A 12,046-nucleotide genomic window follows, 5' to 3' on the forward strand; every position below is an offset into this window, starting at 1 on the left:
CAGGAGGCAGAAATCTCTTAATAATGAGAAAGAACAGTGCGTCTCCTTCATGTAGTTAATGAACTTGACTGGGGAAATCCTTCGCAGCTGTGTAAATAAGCGCAACCTCCCAGCGGGGCTCCTGCAGCTGGACCAGATGTGCTGAGGCTGCAGGGGATGGATCAATAAAAATGTAATAAAATTGCAAAGCAGTAAGTCACACAAAGACCCCGGTGGATGTCAGGTTGGGAGACATCCCCGCAGGCGGGATCTGCCCTCGCTCGGACCTCTCTCTTCCCCAAGAATGGCCCAGTATTGGAGTCCAGAGGATGGTTAGCCAGTTGAACATCGGCCCTTGACTTGTGATCTGGCCTTGACACTGATCTTTGCTTTGGCTTTCAAAAAAAGCCCCTTCTTCTCTCTCTGCTTCAGCTTCCTCTTCCATAAAACAAGGTGGTGAAAGGTGTCTCCTTCCCAGGAGGCTGTGAGCATCGGGACGATGGTGTTTGAAGGGATCTGGGAGGTCCCTGTCTCAGCTCCCCGGGATGGCGGTGGGGAATGGTCACGAGGAGCTGTGCTGTTCAGCAGTTTGGTTTGTTCGGTGTCAAAGGGATCCACTGTCTCCCTCTGTGGTGGCCCAGGCAGGGAAGCCCTTCAACCCAAACTGTTCTGTGTTTCTATGACTTCAGCACCACTGGTACTCACCTCTTGACTTGCCAGCAGGATTGTGTGACACTTGGTGTCATTGGGGTGTCAGAGGTAGATCTGGTGGGGCAGGGAACATCTCTTGCACCTCCACCCTCTCCTCCATGTCATAAATCAGACCCCTGGGGAACAGCCCCCTCTTGTCTTCCTCTTACCATTAGTTTTGCTCTCAGGACCCATGTTTATCGCCCGCAGCCCCTGTGCTACCAGCCCCCCCAAGCCCAGCGCTGGGAAGGTGATGAGGGCACCATCATCTCCCTGCTGGGCTCTTCCAGCGGTGCCCTGAGAGCTCTGGGGTGGCAGGTGTCCATCCCTCCCTCCCCACGGGCACGAGCAGCCCCCCAGGACCCATCCTTGTTGGTGGCCTCGTCCCCAGGCTCTTGCCCTCCATCTGGTCACAAATCTGCTCTTCAGGCTGCTGAAGAGGGCACCAATCCCACCGGGAATTTGGGAAGAAGCCACCCGCTGACAGCCTGACGCCAGCCGCTGGGTCACTGGCAAGTTGAGGTCGGGTTTTTCACGGGGCCGGTACAACGTGTTTTCCTGTCAATGATTTATAATGGTCCCGGAGCCCAGACCCCAGGATCGCAAGACACAGCCCCAGCGAGAAGCGCTGAGCTCAGCTTTTCGGAGCTCAACAGTCAGCAGATACCTCGTGGAATGTGGCTTTAATTGTTTGTTTATTTTGCTTTATTCACTTAGTTATTCATTTTGCTCTTGGCGGATGCGAGAGCCAAGGGAGAGCAGAGCAGCTCACGGGGCTGGGGGAGGAATGGGGAGGAGCAGGGGCTTGCAGAAAACAGGAGATTGCTCATCATAAATTGTAATGAACTTTAATTCCTCCACGGGACGGGGCAGGCAGGAGGAACAAAACATCCTCAGAGGCGCCGCATAGCCAACTGCAAATACTCTAATAGCTAGATTAAATATTAAAAGGAGTACGCGGCAGACCTGGCTGTTGCTGACCATGGAGTGCTCAGCCCCAAGCTCTGAACTGAGCCTGCGTTTCGCTGTTCAGCATCTGTGCCCTGACATTCGTGACCCAGTTTGTCCCCAGCTTGACACCAGTAGGGCCCTGCTGCCTCCAGTTCATCCTTTTTCTCCTCTCAGAGACACTTAGAGTCATTGGAAGTGTCAGCTGAGGACTTCTGCCTTTCCTGGCTTTGAATGTCTCCAGGGATGGTTCATCCACCGCCTCTCTGGCCAACCTGGGCCAGGCTCTCACCACCCTCAGGGACAACAATTCCTTCCTCATGTCCAGCCTGAATATCCCTCCTTTAGTTCAAAACCATCACCCCTTGTCCTATCACAACAGGCCCTGCTCAAAAGTCTGTCCCCATCTTTCTGATCAGCCCCTTTTAAGTCTGAAAAGGCCACAATAAGGTCCCCAGAGCTTCTCTTCTCCAGCTGAACATCCAGCTCTCTCAGCCTGTCCCCAACAGAGCTGTTCCAGCCTCGGGTCATTCCTGGGGCTCCTCTGGCCCCTCTCCAGCAGGTCCCTGTGTGTCCTGTGCTGAGGACCCCAAACTGGACGCAGAACTGCAGGTATTTGTAGCTGGAAACAGGGAAGGGAAAGGATAGTGCATGTAAAGAGTTTAGCAAACCCATCTGAGAGCTCTGAAATGCAGCCCCAAGTTTCTGGCTGTTCCTCAGCTCTGCTGCATTGCACAGTCTGCCCTGCACCCCAGTGTCGGCCGGAGAGAGCGCGGCTGGAATGAGCTGCATGCCGACCGGGACCAAGGGCCAGTGCAGCTGCCAGGAGCGAGGCCACCGGCAGGAGAGATGCTCCCGAGCCAAAAATCCCTGGCTAAATCCCAGCTGCGTCTCAGCATGGCCAGCACAAGCCCTTGTCACAGGCTGGGGGGACAGTTGCATGTGTGGGTGTCCAGGTGCCGCTGCACGGCCACTCTGAGCCAGGAGGTCCCGTGGCCACCGTGGGTCCCTTATGATTTGAGTTTTCCTACCTTGCGGGTGATGTTTTGCACCGTGGGTCTGGCTGGGCAGGCCTGGAGCCCAGGCATGTGGATAGTTGGCTGTGAAGTTTTGTTGTGGTTGTGTTGTCCCCCTCGATGGCCCTGGTGCTCCCTCACCTGCTATGGGGGGGTTGGCTGTACAGATGAGGATTGATTGAGCACCTTCTCCAGGGGCTTGCCCGGGCGTCCTGCTCCTCGCCAGCATCCCTCCAGGCAGCTGAATTCCCCTATCCTGTCTCCTCCCTCTCTTTGCTTTGCTCTTTCTTCTCTCCAGCTGCGTTTGGGTGCTCCCGGGCACAGCTGGGCCCCCCTCCCCTCCATCTGCCCCTTTGATCTGCCAGATCGAGTTGCAGGTTGTGCAGATTTCCTTTGCTCCCGACCCCGGTGCTTCCCCGCTCTGGCTCACGGCTGTTGCGGTGCCTGCAGGGGCGAATTGCTGCAGCTCAGGTGTGCGTCTCTCGTGTGGGCTGTCGAGTCTCCTTGAGGTGCTTTGTAAAGGCGGCAAATGGCACAATCTGCACCAACGTTTGATGAAATCCAATGTCAGAAGTCAGGAAACTGCTCTGCTCTAGGTGTCTCCTGCCATAACCGCTCCCGAGCACCATAGGTCAATATCCAGATATCCAGCCTCTGTTCTTAGATGGTGCTTTGAAAAGGGATGTTGGGAAGTGGGTATTTCAGCTATAACTTGATCATCGTCCCCTTCACCCTGCTTTGGAGGACTTGGTATCTACCAGCCTTGAACAGAAAGAAATAGTTGTTCTGGCTTAGTAACTGGGCTAGAAGCTGAAAAACTTGTACACTCTGGTCTAGTAGCTGAAAAGCCTCAGACAAGTCACTTACGAGCTGCTGCCTCAGTTTCCCTGTCTGTGAAATGGACACAAGGGTGTTGACAGCCATTGTAAAGTGCCAGGTGACCCAGGACTGACCAACACTAGATAAGAACAACTCAGTTTGTGACCTTCTCTGTCACGTACTCCCTGTGTTTCCCGCGCTATGGAGAAGGGACAGGCTCTCGTGATGTGCCAGTGTCAGGTTCAAGGGTCTTGGCTCAGTGCTGATCAATAAGGACGTGCTTGGGTCCCTCCACTTGGCAGGGACATTGTCCTGGGCACCTGGAGCTGTGCCGTGGGGAGGCCAAGGGTAAAATAACCATTACCCAGCCCTGGATCTCCACATCTTTCCTCTCTCTCCTTGCTGGCATCGTTTGGACCTCGTCCTCTCTCGCAGGGGGTGTGAAAGCCTGTTCTCTCAACTGCCTGGCCGAGGGATTCAACTTCTACACAGAGCGAGCGGCGGCCGTGGTGGACGGGACGCCGTGTCGGCAGGACTCCAATGACATCTGCGTCAACGGGGAGTGCAAGGTGCTGCCGGGGACAGGGGGACAGGGACACAGACCACGGGCAGAGGAGCGCTGCCTGACACGGACATCCCTCTGCCCCATCACCCGCAGAGTGGGAACGTGTCCATCCACCTCTGGGCTCATGTCTGTCCGCTCTCCATGCACCGGGTGCCCGTGTTAGCGCCGGGTCTCTGCATTTACAGCCCATGTAGTTCCAGGCACTTGATATTTCCCTTGAAATGGGATCTGGAAGGCTATAAAAGTTTAATTATAAGAAAGTGCTGTGGGAGCGGCGCATGTCCCCAGCAGGCGGGCAGACAGGCTCCCTCTGTCTGTCTGTCTCCCTTCCTGTGCCTCTGGGATCTCTTTGTCTCTACGGGGCTGAAATTACAGTGGAACAAAAGGGGGATTGCACCATCGGTAGCCACAGCCATGCTGGTGACCCACTTGCCAGCCCACGTACCGTGGCAGCGGGGCAGAGCCGGAGGCTTCACGTGTGCTCTTTACCGCAGGGACATGGCTCTCCTGGGGCTGCTGCAGCTCCACCAGCTCAGTGCGGGCACCCCAACACCTGCCGTGTCCCAACGTCACGGGATTTCTGCCTGTGCCCCCTGCCTGCCTTACAGAGACCGCCCCCCCCAAGGACTGTCCCTGCAGAGAGGAGCCACAAAAGGGGGCTGAGCAGAGGGGATGGTGCAGAGCAATGGAGGGGAGTGAGGAGGAGCCCAGGGGAGATCCCTTCCCCCCAGGATGCTGCATGTTCTGTGTGGGGAGGACAAGGCTCCACCAGAATTGCTAAATCCTGCTGCTCCTTCCTCCAGCATGTGGGCTGTGACCGTGTCCTGGGCTCTGACTCAAAGGAGGACAAGTGTCGTGTGTGTGGGGGAGACGGCAGCTCCTGCGAGACCATCGAGGGCATCTTCAACCAGTCCCTGCCGGAGGGAGGTAGGAGCAAGCGGCTTGGCCAGTGTCACCCACCCTCGAGTCCCTCGTCGGCTTCACATGCTCCTGGGGACGCACAGGACAGGCAGGAACGTGCCCCAGGGAATTACCCCCAGGGGCAGGACCAGGCTGTGAGCAGGGAGCAAATCGCTCCTGTTCACCAACCCAACTGTGCCCCGGCCACCGCTGGCACCCAGGGCCCTGGCACAGAACACCCAGCTCCCTCCCTGCTCCCAGCCCATGCTGCCCTCAGGCCAGGCTGTGGAGATGCCCATGGGGCTCCCAGCTCCACAGCAGCTCCCCAGCACAGCCAGTCCCACCACGAGAGCCCACGCTGTGAAGCAAACAAGCCCGTCCTGGCGGGCCATAGCACTTGTTCCATTAGGTTGCAGTGGGTGGCTGAACAAACACACCTCTGCAGTGCCTGCACCTGGTTCAGTGTTTAACCCACGGGTGACAGGGTGGCACACACTCCCACCCAGCCCAGGGCTCGGAGGCTGAGCGTTGCTGCTCACCGCTCCCGGGTTGTCTCACAGGTTACGAAGAGGTGATCCAGATTCCCAAGGGCTCCGTCCACATCGACATCCGGGAGTTGAACCTCTCCATCAACTACCTCGGTGAGCTGGGGCTGGGGGACACTGAAATCCCAGCCAGATGCCCCTTGGGCTGCCATTTCCCTGCAATTAATAGGGCGTGGGAAAGGCTCAGCACGGAAAACCTCCCAGGGCAGCAGAGGATGGGCTTGGGCGTCCTGGGCTGGGGACAGAGGGAGACAGCAGGACAGCGTGTCCCGGTGTGGCACACACAGCCCCCGTCTCGCTACACTCCCTGTTCAGCAGCGTAACCCTGAGCAAACCCCACACCCCGTCGTTCCTGGCACTGTCCGCGCCTCCTTGGCATTCCCCCCTCCGCCAGCATGTTGGGCTGGGGATTAAAATAGACCTGCTCACATTTTCCTTGGGTTTAATTTTCCAGCCAGACTCTGGCTGGTTTTTACAACAGGATTTTTTCTTTCCCCTTGTCTTCTCTTTCTGTCCTCCAAGCGATGGGCAGCAGTGGGGGGGGGTGGGCAGGGGTGCTCACTCCTGGCTTGCACCAGTGGGAGGTCACAACGGGGCTCTCCTGGGTTTGGGAATGCTGATGTCCCTCCCTGCCCAGCCCAGGGATACTGGGGACTCCTTGTGTCCGTCCAGACTGGATTTCTGCACGCTGGAGGCACAGCCCAAGCTTGTGTCTCTATCGACTGCTGCCACCAGTCTCTTGCACTCCAGGATCTGTCTCAATGGGAGGAGAGGGAGCATCCTCCATCCTCAGCAGTACAAAGCATCCTCAGTGCAGCTCTGGGTGCCAGCGCCGTGTTGGTGGCGGAGCGCAGGGAGGGAGAGCGTGGGAATGCAAGCAGGAGCGAACGAGCAGATCCCCCTCTAGTGACTCGCTCGGGCAACCACAGCCAGGCTCCCGGGGACCAGCCTCCTCCAGCAGCCCCAGCAGCCAAGACCCAGTTTGCACAGGTGCACTTGAGCCTGGCTTTATGGCCACGGCTCGTCACACTGCCAGGTGTCCCCAGCACCACCCACGCAGCTGGCTGAGCTCCCCGCAGCACTGGCCTTCCACAGCGCGGTGACAGGCAGGCTGAGGCAAGATGATGGGTACATTAGTCCCACCTCTGCTAGTGACTTCCTGCGTGACCTCACCCAGGCACCTACTTTATTTCCTATCTATTTCACCCCTATAAAATGAGGCCGATGACGTTTACCCAGAGCTCTGAGCGCCCAGCCGGAGCTGGATGCATTCAGCCTTTCTGCTAACGCTTGCTCCCCTCTCCTCGCAGCGCTGAGAGGGGAGAGCGGCAACTATTATATCAACGGGAAGCTCTCCATCGACCCTCCGCGGCGCTTCGACATCGCAGGCACCACTTTCCACTACAGGAGATCCCCAGACGAGCCTGAGTCCCTGGAGGCTTTGGGACCCACCAACATCACCCTCTTTGTCATGGTTGGTAACATGGTTCCTTCATACCCTCACCTGGTCTGGCCTAAAGACACCTTGTTGTGACTACATGGAATTAAGTTCCTCAGCCCCTGTCCTTGCCGTCTGGAGTAAAGGGGCACAGATATCAGAGGTAAATTGGGATAAATTCTCAGGTCTCACACCCTAACCTGCCAGGCTTTGGAATGATTCATTTTTTAAGTGCATAGGAGCACTTGTCCCCTTCATGGCTGCACCACTGTCATCACTGGTGGCTGCCACATCAATGCTGGAAGGGACTGGAAAGGGGAGGTGGGGACATTTCAGCTGCCCTGGACTTTAGAGAGCACAAAGAGGTTGTAGGATGCCATCTGGATGGTCACAACCCTGCTGGGCTTGGGTGGCACTGACATCTTGGTGGTGCCTTTCTCCACAGGTGCTTGTGCGGACAGAGCTACAGGGGATCCGCTACAAGTTCAACGCACCCATCGGCAGGGACGCCTCCAACCAGTATTCCTGGCACTACAGCCCATGGACCAAATGCTCGGTGCTGTGTGCAGGGGGTGAGCTTTGACCCTGTGTTGGTGTGGGGGACACGTGTCTGCACCCCTGTGACTCCTCCTCTCTTCCCCCCTCGCCTCTTCTTCTCGGCAGGCAGCCAGATCCAATCTGTGGTGTGCAAGAAACTTTCCGACAGCTCAACTGTCTCCAACCATTTCTGTAGCCCTGAAACCAAAATGCCAGAGCGGCAGAGGCCGTGCAATACCGAGCCGTGCCCCCCCGCGTGAGTACCATGCCTTGGAGCGGATCAAGGGACTGTGGGTGGAAAAGCCAGTGTGAAGGAGGGTGAAATTCACCCTTTTCTGCCATTCCCAAGTCAGCGTCCCCTGCTGCAGTCCCCAGGGGTGACACTGCCCACCTGGAGCAGCTCTACTGGGGAGGGGGGACAGTGTTTTCCTCTGTCCCCCCGATGAGCACAATACAACCCACAAGCTGCACAGCCCAAGTGTATCGCTGTGGGGAAGAGCAGCGGCAATGCAGCAGCAGCAGTTTCCCTGTTCCACGGTGCTCCGTGCATGAGGCTGCACCGTGCCCTTGCTCGGTGAAAGGCGTGCCAAGCTCACAGTGTGTTGGCCAATGATGCCAATGCATGACGTCCCTGCACTGCTCTGCTGCTTGCAGAAAGGAGCCATCCCTGTCTGGTCCCTCAAATATTGTCCCAGTCCTTCCCTGGCTGGTCCTTGCCCCTCTCTTGAAGAGAAAACGGAGATGACCATGAGCCAGCACTGGGCCCTTGTGGCCAGGAAGACCAATGGCATCCTGGGGTGTATTAGAAGGGAGTGGTTAGTAGATTGAAAGAGGTCCTCCTTCCCCTCTACTCCACCCTGGTGAGACCACATCTGGAATATTGTGTCCAGTTGTGGCCCCTCAGTTCCAGCAGGACAGGGAACTGCTGGAGAGGGTCCAGCGTAGGGCAACAAAGATGATTAAGGGAGTGGAGCATCTCCCGTGTGAGGAAAGGCTGAGGGAGCTGGGGCTCTTTAGTTTGGAGAAGAGTAGACTGAGGGTTGACCTTATTAATGTTAATAAATATATAAAGGGTGAGTGCCACAAGGATGGAGCCAGGCTCTTCTCGGTGACAAACAATGATAGGACAAGGGGTAATGGGATCAAGCTGGAACACAAGAGGTTCCACTTAAATTTGAGAAAAAACTTCTCAGTGAGGGTGGCAGAGCCTGGAACAGGCTGCCCAGGGGGGTTGTGGAGTCTCCTTCTCTGCAGACATTCCAACCCGCCTGGACATGTTCCTGTGCAACCTCACCTGGGTGTTCCTGCTCCAGCAGGGGGATTGGACTGGATGATCTTTTGAGGTCCCTTCCAATCCCAAACATACTGTGATACTGTGATGTGGAGGAGCTCTATGGTTCAATCAGAGCTGCCTGGGAGGCTGTGGCCAGCGTAGGACTAGAGCTGTGTACAGGCATCTGGGGACAAGTGTGGACAACCGTGCCCCTCGCAAGCTTTGCCGTTTTACCTGTCTGCAGCTGGGTGATTGGGAACTGGTCTGACTGCAGCCGAAGCTGCAACGAAGGTGTCCGCACACGCAGCGTCTTCTGCAAGCGTAAGATCTCTGCCACTGAGGAGAAGACTTTGGATGATGCTTCTTGCACCCATCTACGGCCAAAGATGCTTGAGCCTTGCAATAACCAGACGTGCCCTCCGGAGTGGGTCGCCCTGGAGTGGTCTGAGGTAAGTGTGTAACGTCACCCTCACCTCTCTGTTGGCACTGGTCCTTAGAACAGTGTCACTCACTAGGCCAGAGCATCACTGGTGGCTGCTGACTGTGGAGAGTGGAACATGGGAAATGGTCTTGTAGCTCAGAGACAAGCAAGGCCCTGGGGAGACCTTATTGTGGCCTTTCTGGACTTAAAAAGGGCCGATCAGAAAGATGGGGACAGACTTTTGAGCAGGGCCTGTTGCGATAAGACAAGGGGTGATGGTTTTAAACTAGAGGAGGGAGATTCAGGCTGGACATGAGGAAGGAATTGTTGGCCCTGAGGGTGGTGAGAGCCTGGCCCAGGTTGGCCAGAGAGGTGGTGGATGAACCATCCCTGAGACATCCCAGGCCAGGCTGGACGGGGCTCTGAACACCCTGAGCTGGTGACAATGTCCCTGTCATGGCGGGGGGGCACTGGGGGAGCTGGGAGGGTCCCTCTAACCCAAACCATATGTGATTCTATAAGGTGGGAGCACCCATGGGGAGCATCAGTGCTGCTTGTCCCTGCTCTGTGCAGTGCACCCTGTCCTCTCCCTGCAGTGCACCCCAAGCTGTGGGCCAGGTTTCCGCCACCGCATCGTCCTCTGCAAGAGCGGTGACCACAGTGCGACACTGCCCACCTCCCAGTGCTACGAAGGCTCCAAACCCCCGACCAGTATGAGGTGCAACCTGCGGCGCTGCCCCCCACCACGCTGGGTGACCAGCGAGTGGGGAGAGGTAGGGACAGTCCTTTCCATGGGGTTATTGAAGGAGAAGACTCTGCTACTCCAGCCCCTCAAATCCTGGTGCACATGAGGCTTTTACCTGCCAGCAGAACCTGATGTGTGGGGCAGCAGGACGGTGCGGGATGGGGAGCAGGGCAGTGGGAGCACTGGGCCAGCTGCCACAGCCCTACCTGGCAGTGGGGTGACACTGACAGTTGTCCCTGCTGCTGAGTGACACTGAGGTACAGGAGGCCTGGGAAAGGCCAGTGATTCAGGGCTGGATGGAAAGACCATCATTGAGTCCTGGAGGTTTGAAGCAACTTTTTGGGAAGTGGGGCCATAGCACCCAGCTGGGCCCCCCTGCGGGTGAGGGAAGGGACGGTGGCATCCAGCACCCTTTGCACCTCCTTAGACCCGGCCTTGGCCTCTCCCCCTGCGTTATGAAAGCCGTGGTGGCCGCTGCAGCTCCCTGCTGTGCTGTTTCCCCCAGTGTTCTGCACAATGTGGCCTCGGCCAGCAAAGAAGGTCCGTCCAGTGCCTGGCTCACACCGGGCAGCCGTCCAGCGACTGCATGGAGTCCCTGCAGCCCCCCAGCATGCAGCAATGCGAGACCAAGTGCGAATCGGGACCCACAGATAACCCTGAAGGTGAGGGGGATGGGGGGCTTCCAACCCAAACCATTCTGTGATTCTACGATCTTGCTGCTTCCTGGCACACAGACCCAGGCCCTCAGGGTGCACAAGGAGCTTGCAGAGGGCTGGTTAAAGGCCCCCCTGGGACTCCTTGCCCCCAGGGCAGCTGTAACTCTGCTTCCTTCTGTTGCCCATCCAGAGTGCAAGGATGTGAACAAGGTGGCCTACTGCCCGCTCGTCCTGAAGTTCAAGTTCTGCAGCCGGACCTACTTCCGACAGATGTGCTGTAAAACATGCCAGGGGCACTAGGGACGCAGCGTGACCCCCGTGGGAAAACTGGAAGGCAAAAGCTCCGCCGGAGGGAGAGAGGGCTGCCGAGCCGGGCTCTCCCTCTCCGCCCCGGGAACCTCCCCTGGGTCCAACACAGACACTGGTCGCGCTTCCCGTGGGAGCCGGCGTCACCCAAACCCGTCCCCCAAAGCCATGCACCCTTCGCCCCGAGCTTCACAATGCAGGTTCCCAGTTAAACCACTGCCAGCCGCTGCAGACACCACCACGGCCCAGTGCGACCAGAGCCGGCCGATGGAGAGGGAGAAGCTGGGCAGAGCGCGACAGCAGGGACATTACTTGAAATTCTGACATTGTTATTTATTAGTAGCGGACCCAGGTCCTGCAGGCGCCGACAGCCACCGAAGCGGCACCGCTCGTCCCGCTCCTGCCTCGTCCCCTTGTGCACCCGTGTCCCCAGGGCACCGTGGTCCGTGTGGGGTGTCCCCAGGGAGGCTGAACACACTGGGAGCTGCTGCTGTTCCCTCGAGGACCCCAGGGGAGACAGGGAGGAGGTTTGAGGTGCCACGGGTGACAAGTGTGGCTTGTGGCTTCTGAGCAATGGATGAGGATGAACTGCTGTGGGGTGTGGAGCTGGAATGGGAATTTTTGTTTCCTTGATTTGCACCCTGTCACCTTGGAACGTGCAGCCAGGGACAGAGAGCAGGTCACTCAGTGAGCAGAGCGGTGACACCAGTTTAACTGGGAGGAGGGGGTTATTTACACTCTCTTAACAACCTACTTTGATTTGGGGTCTCCCCCCTATTTTTCCTTAAAGGCCTTGTCACTATTATGACCATTTTTTATTCCAGAAACATGTTGAAGCACAAGCCGAGGTCAGGGCTGAGCTGTGCTCGGGTTTGCAGTCAGTTAATGGGCGTCAAGACGTGTCGGGCTGCAGGGAGCAGAGCAAAGGAGGATGCAGGACGAGAACTGTCTCGGTCACAGTGTCCCCACTGCCGAGCTGTGACTTGGGCCCCATCCGCCTGGTCCTGGCAGGGCCACCCCCAGTGAACGCCTCGGCTTCCGCGGCTGCTTTGCCTCCAAAGGTGCTTTACTTTCAAAGGTGCTTTTGCCTCCAAAAGGTGCTTTTGCCTCCGAAAGGTGCTTTGCCTCCAAAGGCAGCCTCGTCACGTGCCGCTGTGGGCTCGGTGCCGGTCCCAGTGCCACCCGCTCCTCTACCCTCAGGAAACCTC

The 12,046-nt window shown here is 57.5% G+C and overlaps 1 protein-coding gene across 1 annotated transcript in view; it reads left to right on the forward strand.

The window, feature by feature from the left end:
- ADAMTS10 (ADAM metallopeptidase with thrombospondin type 1 motif 10) overlaps window positions 1-10,832 on the forward strand; it is a gene marked incomplete at its 3' end in the record, with an annotated part of 30,836 nt that extends 20,004 nt beyond the window's left edge. The window contains exons 15-24 of the mRNA XM_080359389.1: window positions 3,888-4,021; window positions 4,821-4,944; window positions 5,478-5,558; window positions 6,773-6,936; window positions 7,346-7,472; window positions 7,564-7,693; window positions 8,955-9,159; window positions 9,728-9,904; window positions 10,382-10,538; window positions 10,723-10,832. Of these exons, the coding sequence (XP_080215515.1) occupies window positions 3,888-4,021; window positions 4,821-4,944; window positions 5,478-5,558; window positions 6,773-6,936; window positions 7,346-7,472; window positions 7,564-7,693; window positions 8,955-9,159; window positions 9,728-9,904; window positions 10,382-10,538; window positions 10,723-10,832 (1,409 nt within the window). The remainder of the gene's footprint in view (window positions 1-3,887; window positions 4,022-4,820; window positions 4,945-5,477; window positions 5,559-6,772; window positions 6,937-7,345; window positions 7,473-7,563; window positions 7,694-8,954; window positions 9,160-9,727; window positions 9,905-10,381; window positions 10,539-10,722) is intronic.
- Between the last annotated feature and the right edge of the window lie 1,214 nt (window positions 10,833-12,046).

Source organism: Nesoenas mayeri (assembly GCF_963082525.1).
Source record: "Nesoenas mayeri genome assembly, chromosome: 25".
Classification (NCBI taxonomy): Eukaryota; Metazoa; Chordata; class Aves; order Columbiformes; family Columbidae; genus Nesoenas; species Nesoenas mayeri.